This window comes from Thunnus thynnus, chromosome 17 (assembly GCF_963924715.1).
Source record: "Thunnus thynnus chromosome 17, fThuThy2.1, whole genome shotgun sequence".
Classification (NCBI taxonomy): domain Eukaryota; kingdom Metazoa; phylum Chordata; class Actinopteri; order Scombriformes; family Scombridae; genus Thunnus; species Thunnus thynnus.
This window is the reverse complement of record NC_089533.1, coordinates 28,793,584-28,806,706: the sequence shown is the minus strand read 5'-3', so window position 1 is coordinate 28,806,706 and position 13,123 is coordinate 28,793,584. Positions and strand designations below refer to the sequence as shown.

General features: G+C 43.0%; 1 protein-coding gene across 1 annotated transcript in view; it reads left to right on the top strand.

Annotated features, from left to right (window-relative positions):
• smg1 (SMG1 nonsense mediated mRNA decay associated PI3K related kinase) overlaps positions 1 to 13,123 on the top strand; it is a 57,774-nt gene that overhangs the window by 24,862 nt on the left and 19,789 nt on the right. The window contains exons 19-36 of the mRNA XM_067570502.1: positions 274 to 414; positions 1,120 to 1,346; positions 1,826 to 2,025; positions 2,235 to 2,396; positions 2,489 to 2,643; positions 2,800 to 2,933; positions 3,859 to 4,170; positions 4,356 to 4,497; positions 5,162 to 5,312; positions 5,987 to 6,107; positions 6,636 to 6,884; positions 8,684 to 8,835; positions 9,120 to 9,255; positions 9,734 to 9,878; positions 10,121 to 10,259; positions 11,996 to 12,214; positions 12,358 to 12,538; positions 12,913 to 13,074. Coding sequence (XP_067426603.1) covers positions 274 to 414; positions 1,120 to 1,346; positions 1,826 to 2,025; positions 2,235 to 2,396; positions 2,489 to 2,643; positions 2,800 to 2,933; positions 3,859 to 4,170; positions 4,356 to 4,497; positions 5,162 to 5,312; positions 5,987 to 6,107; positions 6,636 to 6,884; positions 8,684 to 8,835; positions 9,120 to 9,255; positions 9,734 to 9,878; positions 10,121 to 10,259; positions 11,996 to 12,214; positions 12,358 to 12,538; positions 12,913 to 13,074 — 3,128 coding nt within the window. The remainder of the gene's footprint in view (positions 1 to 273; positions 415 to 1,119; positions 1,347 to 1,825; positions 2,026 to 2,234; positions 2,397 to 2,488; positions 2,644 to 2,799; positions 2,934 to 3,858; positions 4,171 to 4,355; positions 4,498 to 5,161; positions 5,313 to 5,986; positions 6,108 to 6,635; positions 6,885 to 8,683; positions 8,836 to 9,119; positions 9,256 to 9,733; positions 9,879 to 10,120; positions 10,260 to 11,995; positions 12,215 to 12,357; positions 12,539 to 12,912; positions 13,075 to 13,123) is intronic.

Below are 13,123 nucleotides of genomic sequence, written 5' to 3'. Positions count from 1 at the left end.
AGCTGGTTGTTAGAAGGTTTGCTAGTTGAACCAACTGTGAACTAGTAGCAACACTAGGTTCCAGTTGGTGGAAAGGGGGTATCAGTGATGCTGTGATGTATCAGATAGGTCCAAGTGTAGTGACTTCCTGGAGTCTTGTCATCACTGATGTTACAAGGAAACCAGTGGAAAGATAACCCCCCATTAAAATATATTTATTTCCCAAAATGTCAAACTATTGTTAACGCAATAAAGACGTCAAATTCATTCATGTGTGCTTGTGTTTGTCTGAAGTAACCACAGCCATCCTGAGATGAGGGAGATCTCAATGGCCATCCGTCACCACATGAGCAGAGCACCGAGCAGCACCTTCCATCCTCAGGACTTCAGCGACCTCATCAGCTTCATCTTATATGGAGTCCTGCACCGTGGAGGGTACATGTCTCTGCAACGGATAGATCAACTGCATTTTAGACTTACTCTGTTAAAGGGCCTAGGAACATGTCATGTGGCACTGTAATATCACACTGCACCAGTCTACAATATTCGCTGGCAGCTAGTTGTCTGTATTTGGTCATGTCATGATATATGATTACAGTACAATAGTGAAACACGCTAAACAGGTGACCAGCTTTCTTTGTCTTACAGTCCCAGGATAGGTGAGTGAGAAATAGATGAAGGGGGTCAACCTTTGTATAGTGGGCTCCTTCCATATTTTAAATGTTCAACATTAATTGTTAGAAGAAAATGAGGTGGAGTTTTTTTTGTCTATCATGTTTTTTGAGATCATGCCAGCTTCTTTTTTTAGTTAGTGTGGCAAGAATTTTCAAAAATACACCAGTATAGTTTTTCCCCACAACCAAAACAAGAATTTTTTAATTCTGTCAGGATGCTAATGCCAGCTCATTTTCTTCTACTTTTCTACTGATTTTGGTTACAACTGTCTCTTAATACCTCAGTCATGGATTCCAGCTAGCAGATATAAATGACCTGCTTCATGGAGCTGGTTTATGTGTGTGTACCGAAGCAGAAAGTTATTTATGCAGCCAACTTGTATCACTCCATGTACCTCATGATGACTGCGTGCCAGACATCAATTCAATGAGAATCTCTAAGCTTCACATTTCTGTGTTTCCACAGCAAGGATCCCTGGCTGGAGCGTCTGTACTACAGCTGCCAGCGTCTGGAGAAACGGGATGGCCGAGGCACTGTGGATAGCAGCGGTCCAGGTGTAGTGCCACGGGCGCTGTTGAAAACTGAGGTGGTGCTGTGGCAGTGGGCAGTGTGGGAGGCTGCACAGTTCACTGTACTGTCCAAACTCCGAACACCGCTGGGCCGAGCTCAGGACACTTTCCAGACCATTGAAGGTGAAGAAACAAGATCCTGTTTGTGTTCACATGACTGGAACGTCATTTGGTTTTCGAGGCTTTTTTTGCACCTCAGGCTGCCATCAGGTTTTTGTAAAGTAAATGATGGACATGGTGGGCATGCGGCATGCCATGTGCCTAGCCCATTGTTTTCTATATGGAAACACTTTGGAAGGCATTAGCTGTGGTCAATATGCAGTGGCAAACTGACAAAGAAAAGAAAAAAGTCAAATTGTTTAACCTCAAAATTCTTTTATTACTTTCAAAAATATTTTTTAGGCATCTTATGCCTTTTACTGGATGGACAGTAGAGTAATGACAGGAAACAAGGAGAGAGAGAGGTGGGGAATGATATGCAACAAAGGTCCTCGGCCAGATATGAACCAAGGATGTTGCAGTTCAAGGTCAACGCCTTAACCTCTAGGCCTCCGGGATGGCCCAGCCTTCCATTATTTTTCCTTTGTATCCCTGTGTTTCAGGTATGATCCGGAGCCTGGCTGCCCACAGTCTAAATCCAGAGCAGGATGTTGGAGCGTGGGCTGGTGCTGGAGGTGATGGTGATGGTCACCACTCCAATCAGCTCCGCCTCGCTCTGCTGCTTCAGTACCTGGAGAACCTGGAGAAGCTCATGTACAACGCCTATGAAGGCTGCGCCAACGCTCTCACTGCCCCACCAAAGGTGTGCAAATAAAAGCTCCACACTCTCAAACATTTGAAATTATGACAGTCCTGAAGTGCTTAGACCAGGGAAGACTATTCCCTGAGTATAGCACTATAAATGAGTAGCAGTTATTAACATGGGTTCAGAATGGCAACCAGATCCCTTTAGTAATATCTATTGGCCTCGGTATAACTAATATTATTAATTCCTTTTTTTCTGTGTCCCAGGGCATCAGGACGTTCTTCTACACCAACCGTCAGACATGCCAAGACTGGCTGACGAGGATCCGCCTGGCACTGATGAGGGTCGGCCTTCTGTCTGGCCAACCTGCAGTAACCATTCGCCATGGTTTCGACCTTCTGACAGAGATTAAAAACAGCAGCACCCAGGTAGATACACTGTTTTATGATGATGATGATGATAATAGGTTATTTGTTAGTATCATCTGGTTAGATTAATAATGCTTTGTTGTGCTCGTCAGGGTCCAGAGCTAGAGGTTCCTCTGACATTGCTGGTGGAGGCTCTGTGTGAGCTGCGTTGTCCTGAGGCCATCCAAGGCCTAGCAGCCTGGAGCCTCTCCACCACAGGCAGGAGTCTGAGCTGGCTGTCATCTATCGCCCTGCAGGCTGAGGGACGGTAAGCAACACCGCCTTAACCAGACACCCACAAAATTCTGCAATATACTCAACTAACTCATCCAGATGTTTTTGGTTCATTTATGTGGTTGGTTCTACTGAAAAATGTGTGTGTGTGTGTGTGTGTGTGTGTGTGTGTGTGTGTGTGTGTGTGTAGGTTTGAGAAGGCAGCTCTGGAGTATCAAGATCAGCTGTCTGCAGTTACAGGGATGGACTGCAGTATCAAAAGCTCTGAATGCTGTCTGCTCAAACTCTCCAGTAACACCAGCAGCCCCAAACACACCAGCAACGGTAACCAGCAAATATCCATGTCATGTTATTTCAGCCAACCTCACTTCAGAATTCTATTTATTTCAAAGATGAATAGGCTTGTGTTGATGGAAAATGATGATATCCATCCTGAATACCTATGATCTGTCACATAACATCTGCATATCAGTTGGTTCATAGGCATGTAAGTAGGGATGCACAATATTATCAGCATGTCATTGGTATCGGCGATAAAAGCTCTAAAATGAAATATGGGCATCAGCCATTTCTGCCGATTATGAGAGGCTGATTTGTCGCCATTTCCTCCGCTGCCTGACTGTTTCCCTCCACGGACTGTTTCACCCTGACGGTCCCGGTGCTTCCTCCGCAGGCTCCACTTCACTCAAGCTGCCAGTCAGACCGGCTGCTTCTTCCCACTTTAACCTGAATAACAAACCAGGGCTCAGTGCTCTGGTTGGATCCACATGCAGAACCGGGGCTAACGTTAGCTGGGAGGCTGAAAAGTTAAATTGTTTTTTAAGCAATCAAACTGCACACCACAATGCCTAATGCCAAAGCCAGACTTTTTTGAAAAAAGTCCGTTTAGATGCTCACAATAACTTCTCATATCATATACATTTGATAATAAACCTTCAGTCATGTTAAGTCATTGCAGCAGTGTTTTTCCCTATACAAGAGTTAGTGTGGATTTGCTCTTAATGAGCATTTAATGAACTTTTAATGGCTTAAATATATATCTAAAATTTTGCTGTTGCATCAACCTTTAAGCACCTGGCACCTTTTTTGTGTTGACATGGGAGGATAAATCTGAATTATTAGGTTTTTTTAAAATACATTTCTTTGATGTCTTGTCTCTGCTATAAACTACTGTGAAGACTATAATGCACTGCAGCATTAGAGATCATAGGACTCCTACTCAATGTTTTATTTGATTCCATCTGAAAAGGTGACAACAAGAAGACAGTGCTGCTGAAGTCCAATGAGTGCTCCTCTGAGGTGATCAACTTCCTGGCCAACAAAGCTTGTCAGTGCTATGTGGCACTCTGTGATTGGGCCTCTGTTAAGGAGTGGCAGGCCAGCGTCCACGCACTCAAACAGAACTCCACCAATCCTGTCAGCATCAACCTGAGGACAGATTTCAACTACATCCAGGCTCTGAGCTGCTTCGAAGAGGGAGATCTGACCGAGTGTGGGGCTCAGCTAGAGCTGCTGCCCGGAGAGGACTACAGCTCACTCTCCAGCAGCAAGGACAAGCTGGGTAATATAGGACAAACTCTGGAAAATCTCTAAAAGATTAGATTTTCCTGATGCTGAGACTGTTGGCTGAGCCATTACATTGAAATAACTATAAACTAACATTCCAACATCCAAAATTTTACATTGTATGTGTGTGTGTGTGTGTGTGTGTGTGTGTGTGTGTGTGTGTGTGTGTGTATATGTCAGATCTTAAAAGGCTTTTGCCCTCCATGAGTCCAGATCCAACTGAGCTGCAGAGAGCCATTGAGGTGCAGCTCCTTCGCAGTGCTGTTAGCGCCATGGCGAAAGCCAATCAACAGCAGGAGCAGAGGACCACAGCTAATCCAGAGTGAGTATTTACATACAAAACACAAACACACATTTGGAAGTCTGTGTCATAGTTCTTGAGGTATACTGAAAACAGAAACAACTATCAGGTCCTGAGGGATTCACTATTTTGGCTTTTTGGTCCTTCTGGTTCAACTTATGTTTTTTAAAGGGGACCCTTGTGACAGATTCAGACAGAGCTTCAACTATGTCCGTATCTTGTTGTTTTGAATGGTTTTGGTTTTGGTCACTAACAAAGTTCTGCTAATTCAGTGGGGACCACGTGTCACTTCCTGTAAATTCTTTACAAAAAATGTGTCCCATTATTTAGTCATTTAAAAGCTTTTAATTTGAAGCAGTTAAGCAGGAAATGTTGGGTTTGCATCAGCAGCAACTTAACACGACTCTGATACGGCTGCCCCTTGGAGACAGAGGCTGAACTGAGGGGCAGTATAAGATTTTTGAACTTTGAATCATGCAAAGCTACTTGAGTGGAGTCCAAAAATAGAAACACAGAGCTGGAAATGAGCATAATAGGTCCCCTTTAATGAAAAATGCAGCATATATCATTGTGGTACTTGCTTTGTAAATATTGATGTGAGCATACTTTTCTTTTACTTTTAGTACTGTTCCATTTTCACGCCAAAGAGTTATGCAGTCTTTTTATAAGTCATATGATGTTACAGTACGTTGGTGCGCTGCCTGAAACAAACTGGGAGGATCTGCTTGGGTCCTCTTCGCTTGTCCACCCTCACTCTCTGTGATGCCCTACCCACCCTGCCCACCCTGCAGCTCCACTGCACTTCTACCCTGGAGAACACACTCACTGGACAAGAAGTATGTACACCCACGCCTTCCATTTGACTTTTAGTAAAATGAATTGAATGCATTTACACCAAAAATGTTTGGATGGCTTGGCTGATATGTTTAACTTGTCAGCAAACAGTTGCTTATTTCTGCATCCAGCAGTTATGGAGCAACATTATCATTCATTTAGAGTTGTGTTTCTGTCCACCTGGTGAAAATATTGATTATAAATAGCTTTAAATTGTTCATTATGACACTAGACAATGTATTGTCAGTGTCTAAAGAAAACCATGTGTCTCCAAATTTGTTGATTTTTAATTTTTCAGATAAACTGAAGGATGGTGTGTCTGTTTTCCTCTGACTAAATAAACTTATCAAAACATTTTGGATTTTCTGAAACATACTTTGTCACAATGCTATTTTAATCAGCTCATGAAAAGTGACTTTTTGAAGATGCATGGTTTTCTTTGGACCACCATGAAACGTAAATTATGAAAAAGAGCATAACCAAAAAAAAACCACTGATTGTTTGCGTAATATCAAGATACCACTACTGTGGAATAACTGAGCTGCTGGCAAAGTAATGTAATGTGTTTCTTCTCAAGTCCTGGTTTGCATGTACAGGGGTTGTGTTAACTTAAAAAAAGGAACAAAGTAAACATCAGGTTTAATTCCACCCTGTGTGTGATGTGTATTCCTTGTAGGACTGTGTGGTTCCCCTGTACAGCGAGGCTCTGAGCTCTTGTAAGCAACAGGACGTCCAGCCTTTCCTTCAGGCCCTCAGATACACCATGTTCCAGAGACAACTCCTCCACAAACTCAGAGGTAATTATCAATGGCTAAGAATATGTGCATTTGCTGTATTGATGGCCTCAACTCAGGATCAAACTGTAGTTTTAGTTGGCTGAAAACTCATATCTAAAATGAAAGCTCAAACTTAATGTTTAATGTCCTAAAAACGTATTTGTTAATCACCCAACAGCTGTGAGAGCCAAATATCTCCATATGTTATTGTGTAGACCTGTTCTTATTAAAGAATGGCACCTCTAACTGTGATAAACTCATTGCATTTTCTACAACTTCTTTACAATAAAAAGCCTCCTGCTGGTTCACTCATGGAAAGCTTTTTTTTTTTTTACTTGCGTAAAGCATCTTTGAGTACCTTGAAAAGCACTCTATAAATAAAATGTATTATTATTTAATGAAATGAATGTTGGGTTTGTATCAGCAGTATCTTACACTTTGATATGGCTGAAAATTATCAGTAAACTGCAAAATAAGGCTTATATGTAAAGCAGACTGACCCATGCCCATGGAAAAAATCAAAACTTCCCCATCTCCATTCTCTTCCAGGTTCAGCTCCCTCCATAGATGGCCACCTAATGGAGCTTTGTCTGACTGCTGTCAAATTTTCTCGGAAAAAAGGCAACATTGCACTGGCGTCCCGCCTGCTCAGTCAATGCAGTGACGGGACACAAGAGGAGGAGCAGCAGCAGGACGAGCTGAGCCAGGCCTTCAAGCGTCTCACTGTGGAGGGCACTCTTGGAGAGAAATGGGGACCAGAGCTGCAGATAGAAAAAGCCAAAGTACTGAGAACTGCAGGTAAGTACAAGGGACCAGTCTTTCTCCTATATTCATTCTGCGCACTGCCACTGCAGGATTATGAGCACTGCTGCTAAAAGTTCACATGATCATTAATGTCAATGGGCTACCAATGATTTTGAGTCAGAATCTTCCCTCTCCTCATTCTTCAAAGGACATATATGTGAAAGGTACTGTTAGAAGAGTAGGGTAGCTCCTGTAAGGAATAGGGCAGCACATTGTGTGTGTGTGTGTAGCGAGTTTGTGGTTGAGTGAGTAGAGTGAGCGGCAGAAAAGTGACGATGAATGCGAGTGGAGCAGAGGAAAAGGTTAGCAGGAAGTTGTCAGTCTTGCAATAAATGTGAAGTGTAGGCTACAGTGTGTCAGTTAGTAAATGCTGCAGCTTCTCAAGACCAAGAAAAGTCTCATCTGTTGCTTCCCCAACTGCTGGAAAAGTGAAAGGGGTTAGCCCCAAAGTTAGCAACAATGGGTTAACCTAACCTGACCAGGCTCACTTAAGGTGGACTGACCTTTAAGGTGGACCAGTTTTGTATCAAATTGTTGCAGAAAAAGGTACCAGAGCAAAAAACTCTCTCTTGAAAATAAAAAGGGAGTCAGAGGTCCAAGCAGCAAAGTGTTCTTTAATGCCGGCAAGAAAGGGGAGCAAGTAGCACTTTTACAAAGAACCAAATCGCTCCAAAGGTTTTTTCTTTGGGGCATTGTTTTTATGCCCTTGGGTCAGCTTAGGTCACACCTTATCATCCACCCTCCCTAATTTTTGACCAATTATTATGTTACTTTTATCTCCGTCACTTGTTGTTGGTCAAAACTCTTCAAAACAGGTTTTGAGCTGTTTGAGGATATGTACTGGCATATTCAATTCTACCTGATTATATCCAATTTTTATATAAGTATTGGGAATCATTTTACACCATTATTGCCAAGTTGTCTTCTGGCCTTTTATTTTTTTATAAGTTATTCTAGTCATTTTACACCCTTATTTCTTGATCTCCTCCAGAGAGTATGTTTGAAAGGTGAAGACTTTAATGCAGACCCAAGCAAAGTGACATGTAATACAAACACACTCAAATTTCTCCAGTGTATGATTATGATTCTTCTACCGTGCCTCTATACGTACAGTGTGATTAAATATGGTTCATGAGATTATAACTACACCAATACAAATTGTATCACACTAGCCCTTATTGCTTATAAACTTATCAAATCAATCTGCATAGCTTAATATTGTCTTTAAGCACACCAATGACTTTTAATGAAAATACACCACACCAGCTATTCTCATTTTAATGTCTCAGCCGCCCCTAAACAGAGAACAGAGAAATGTCTGGCTGCTGAGTCTTGCAGTTTTGCTCAGCCAACCCTGTCGCTGTCCCAAAGAAGTCAACCTAGGGGAAACACTGGGGGGACAATCAAAATCTGTGCACTATTTTTGTGGTAATAGAATGATGATTTAGGCATGGACAAAGCTGGCCTGTTATTCTGCTTGAACATACAGCTGTAAGAACAACAGTACTCACCACAATGTTATGCAAGATTGTTGTAAAGCCTTTTATGGTAAATATGTCTTATGGGACATTACTGGGAATCAACCTGTGCGATCCAGCACACAGAACACTAACAAACAGCTTTTTTGAAGTTTTGAAGAGAATACTCTCACAAAATGGCAAAAAAGACATGTATCCCAGTTGACACATTTGTCGGCTGGTTTCCTCCAGCTGTTCAGCTGTCAGAAACTATCCATTTCTGTAGTGTGTTGATATTGATGTCTTCAGTTTCCAATAAGCAGTGTCTATCCACAGGCCAGTCCATGACAGCCATGGAGATGCTGAGCAGGGCTGCTCTTTCCTATTGCCATGTGGGGAAGAATGAAGGTGCTGCCTGCCGCTCACTGCTGACACTCTGCAAATGGCTGTTGGCTGACTGGAAGGACATGACATCTCAACTGAAACAGGCATGCTCACCCAAGACATTTACTTTTTACTTTGGTCTGAATTTTGACATGACATGGTATTACTAAGGTGGTGATTGGTACAAAGGCAATGTCGGACTTTGAAGCATTTGCACCTTTTTTTCTTTTTTATAAAAGTTACAAAGTACTCAGGTGTCATATTTTCCTTACACAGTGCTATTCAGATGACAAGCATGTCATCTCTTTGCTTATTGACATGTAGTACACTAAGTGTGCACTGTGTGGTGGTATTAATGTTTTAAAGGACTGGTGATGTTTTGGTCTAGGTGGTTAAGAAGTCCGGAGCAGTTAACTCATCTAATGCTGTGGGCAGCATGTCACCTCTGAGTCGGAACATTGCTGCTCTGCTGGAGCTTCCCCTGGAGGACCAGGGCATTCCCCACATCATCGCTGAGACCTCAGGTAACAACATTCATTCAAGAAAGTATCTGTTAACAAGTCTTCATACCTCCAGACGTGTGTAGATGTGTCCATATGCATCCATAAATATCTAAACTACCAGTGTAATGAGAGGCAGGTCTTTTGTTTATCAATTGGAATAGTAGTTTTTCATTCCTACTCAAGCGGTAGAATTCATCTCTAGCTACAATTCATTCTGAATAGTCATGTCAAGGTTTTATGACACACAACAAATGAACAATTGAACGCTACTATAGGAGGAGGCTGGGGAGGTGGATGGGGTTAAATTCTGAAACAGGCAGTGGTGTGGCAGCAAGGGGAGAACTGTGTTTTTTGAATGCAGACTGAAGAGAGCCAAATGTTTATGTAGTTGGCCTATTGCGAGAGATAAGTCGTGGACATCATGACTGGAGGATATATTGAACATGTAACTATAAAATGACTGAATGAAAGAATAATCTTGGTGGTCTTCTATTTGCAGTAAGCGTGGGCGTTGGGGAGCCAGACTTTGTGTTGGGCCAACTCTACCAGCTCTCCACCAGCCTGGCTCCTGAGGTGGCCAAGTCCTGGGCAGCCCTGGCCAGCTGGGCTTATCGCTGGGGCAGGAAGGTGGTGGATAACGCCAGGTTAGTGGACCCAGTGGAATACATGAACAGTTACCAGTTTAGAGTTTCACATTTATGATGAATCCTACTATTGTAAAGTAGATAATGTTCTTTTGTTGGCAGAGAAGTGTTGATTTAACTTCATAATTACCTTTAAAGCTGTAGTTGTGTTGTTGAACTGGACTGAATTATATTGTTTTGTACTTCCAGGGCATCAGCATATAGTAGGAGTATGCCTTCTAAAAATCTTTTTTCCTCTCCAGCCAAGGGGAGGGATTGCCTCTTCTTCCTCGGGAAAAGAAGGAGATTGAGGAGCTGCTGCCAGCAACAACCAATGAAGAAGACAAGGACACCATCTTCAGCATTCTGGGACAGGCCATGTGCCGACCCACTGGCATACAGGTAGAGTCTGCCTCTCTTAGCCGACACATCCTCACTTGACAGATGCCTGTATACGATGCATCTCAGATGAGTCTTCGTTTTTCAGTGTGTTTTTGGTGCATTTTAACATTTGAGTCCACTCAGATCTCACATCAGTGTTCTTCAGTCACATGAGACTTTTTTTTATATTCCATAGCACAAATTACCCCTTTCAAGAACCTTTTAGGAATGAAGGAACTGTACTTTTGGGTCAGTTGGAGGAACTTAGTTCTGGTTTTGCTGTCTTTGCCATAATTTCCAGGAAGTGAAGTTTGCAGTACTGGATGTCAGCCTCAACTGCCAAAACTTGTGTTCAGCCTTAGGACTGCTCAGTTAATCACATTTTATTTTCAATTACGATTTTGGCTTCCAGTGATTATGAAAAGATAATCGAGATAAAACAATTATTGTGCTGCATTCCGTTTCAAAATGATGCTCTGGTTTTGTCTTGCTATAAATCCTGTGCATGGTGTGTTGCGTGGTGAGAGACAGACAGGCAGAGTGGAGCTCTTCCTCACAGCACAAATGTGTCTGAATTTAACAAGCGCTTAAATGTTCAGTGGTGGAAACTGGCTTATTTAGACATCAACAGGCTACTTTTTTTAGTTTCAGTCAGACTTTGGATGCTTTTATTTTAGATATGAGGATGCTTCACTCCGTGTAATGATCTCTCCTTTCATCCAGCTACTCAGCATCATGCTTTCTCTGTCTGCTTACTTGTAAAAAGCTCATCAGAAACCTGGTTACACGTATACATGGCAGAGAAATCAGTATTCTGCAGGGAGCTTGATTAGCAGCCAGCATTTCTCTGTTTAGCATCGTCAGGCTAGGCTAACTGATTGTTGCTAACTTCAGAGCTAACCCCAAGCTGCAGAATTTATTAACTGACACACTGTAGTCTGTACTGTAAAAAAGACGAGGGAGAGAGAGCACCAGCGAGAGAGAGAGAGAGAGCAGCAGTGGTCGAGCGAGCTAGAGAGTGAATGAAGGGAGGGAGCGCTGGTAGTGAGAATGCTGGTGAATCAGATAAAAAAACGTCATTTTCTGATTGTTTCACAGCGGTTACGTTCCAGAGCACAAACAAACACGCCCACACCCCCACACACCTCCACTCAATCCTGCGGCTGAACGCCGCACTGCCTGATTTGGTCTGAATACGGCCTTACTGCTCACATTCACTGTCACCTTTCTAACACTCGCTCTCTCGCTTAACCACTCACTCGCTCACGTACTGCCCTACTCCTTAAAAGGAGCCATGCTACCTGCAGTCTCCTAGGCAACGACACAGACGTTGACTCGCGTTTCGACACAGCGCTGCTCATAGGCTCCCATACACTATTGATTTCTGAATGAATGGATATTTGGTGTTATTTTTGGCATTTAAAAAACTGTTTTTTGGCCTGGCGGGGTTCTTGTTGTACTATTACAGGAGAAACACTGCATCACTGTTGCCATCTTTGCCAGGATAGTCTTGTCTTGTTTTCATGGTTAAATAAAGGTTAAATACAATGGTTACTGTTCTGAGGCAGACTCTCAAATGTTGCAAGTAGGAAAAGTAGAAAACTTTTCTACTTTTAGAAAACAAGTAGAAAACGGGCCTCAGTGGGTATGGTCCTTGACTTTCCCAGAAGGCTAAATATGAAGTGTAATGTTATATAAAATACATATATAAAATAAAAGTTTTTTTATTGTTCTGATCCTACCTTCTGTTGCGCCAGGATGAGGACATGGCTCTACAGCAGGAAGACGATGAGGACGACATGGTGGACGTGATCTGGCGGCAGCTCACTGCCTCATGCCCCTGGCTGGGGGAGGCGGGCCAGCCCGTCACAGATGGTCTGATCCGTGTTTGGAGACGTGTGGTGGACCGCATCTTCGGCCTCTACCGGATCTCCTGCCAGGCCTATTTCACCTTCCTCAAGCTCAATGCTGGACAGGTGAGACTTGGAGGCAGCATGTTGTGCAGGGTTGACAGAGGCTGATGACTGTGAAGAAGTATGTTACTGCTGAACACCACGCCTGGGAGTTAGAGCAGCCTTCTGTTCAGTCCTTTATCCCAAGTGTCTGTTGTGTGTTTTAGGTCCCAATAGATGAGGATGACCCAAAACTCCTGCTGTCCTATCACAACAGCAAACAGAGCAATGACGATGTGATCGTCATGGCAACCCTGCGTCTCCTCCGTCTGCTGGTGAAGCATGCCGGTGAACTGAGGGAGGGGCTTGAGCTGGGCTTAGCCTCCACCCCGACAGCACCCTGGAGGGGTATGTCATGTGTCATATGCAAAATGAGCATCCACAAAAGTTTGTTTTATTCTTAGTGATTTTTTTTCTGGTCCTGTGTGACCAGCAATACAGGGATATGTTTAGATTCAGAGTTTTCATTTGAACTTGCTCAGTCATGTATGCAGTGGGTCTTTTTTGGGTGTTACCTATGGTGATGTATTTAATAATCTAGATGAAATTGATGTTAACTTTTGCTTTGATTGAATTGAGTGGTGGTCAGACAGGTACATGCCAGCAGGGTCACTGTATGAGAAATCTCTCTCTGATGTTTTTCACTCTTTTTTTCAACTTTCTGATGTCTTTTTGAACAAAACCTAACTCTTTTACATAATGATCATTTCTGTTCTCCTCAGGTATCATCCCCCAGCTCTTTTCCCGTCTCAACCATCCAGAGGCATACATCCGACAGAGCATATGCAGCCTGCTTTGTCGAGTGGCCCAGGACTCCCCACATCTCATCCTCTACCCCGCCATTGTGGGCTCACTCTCCTTGGGAGGGGAGGCTCAGAATGCAGGTATTCTTTTCTTCTGTTGACCTGGCTATCTGCAGCTCTTTTAAGAGTC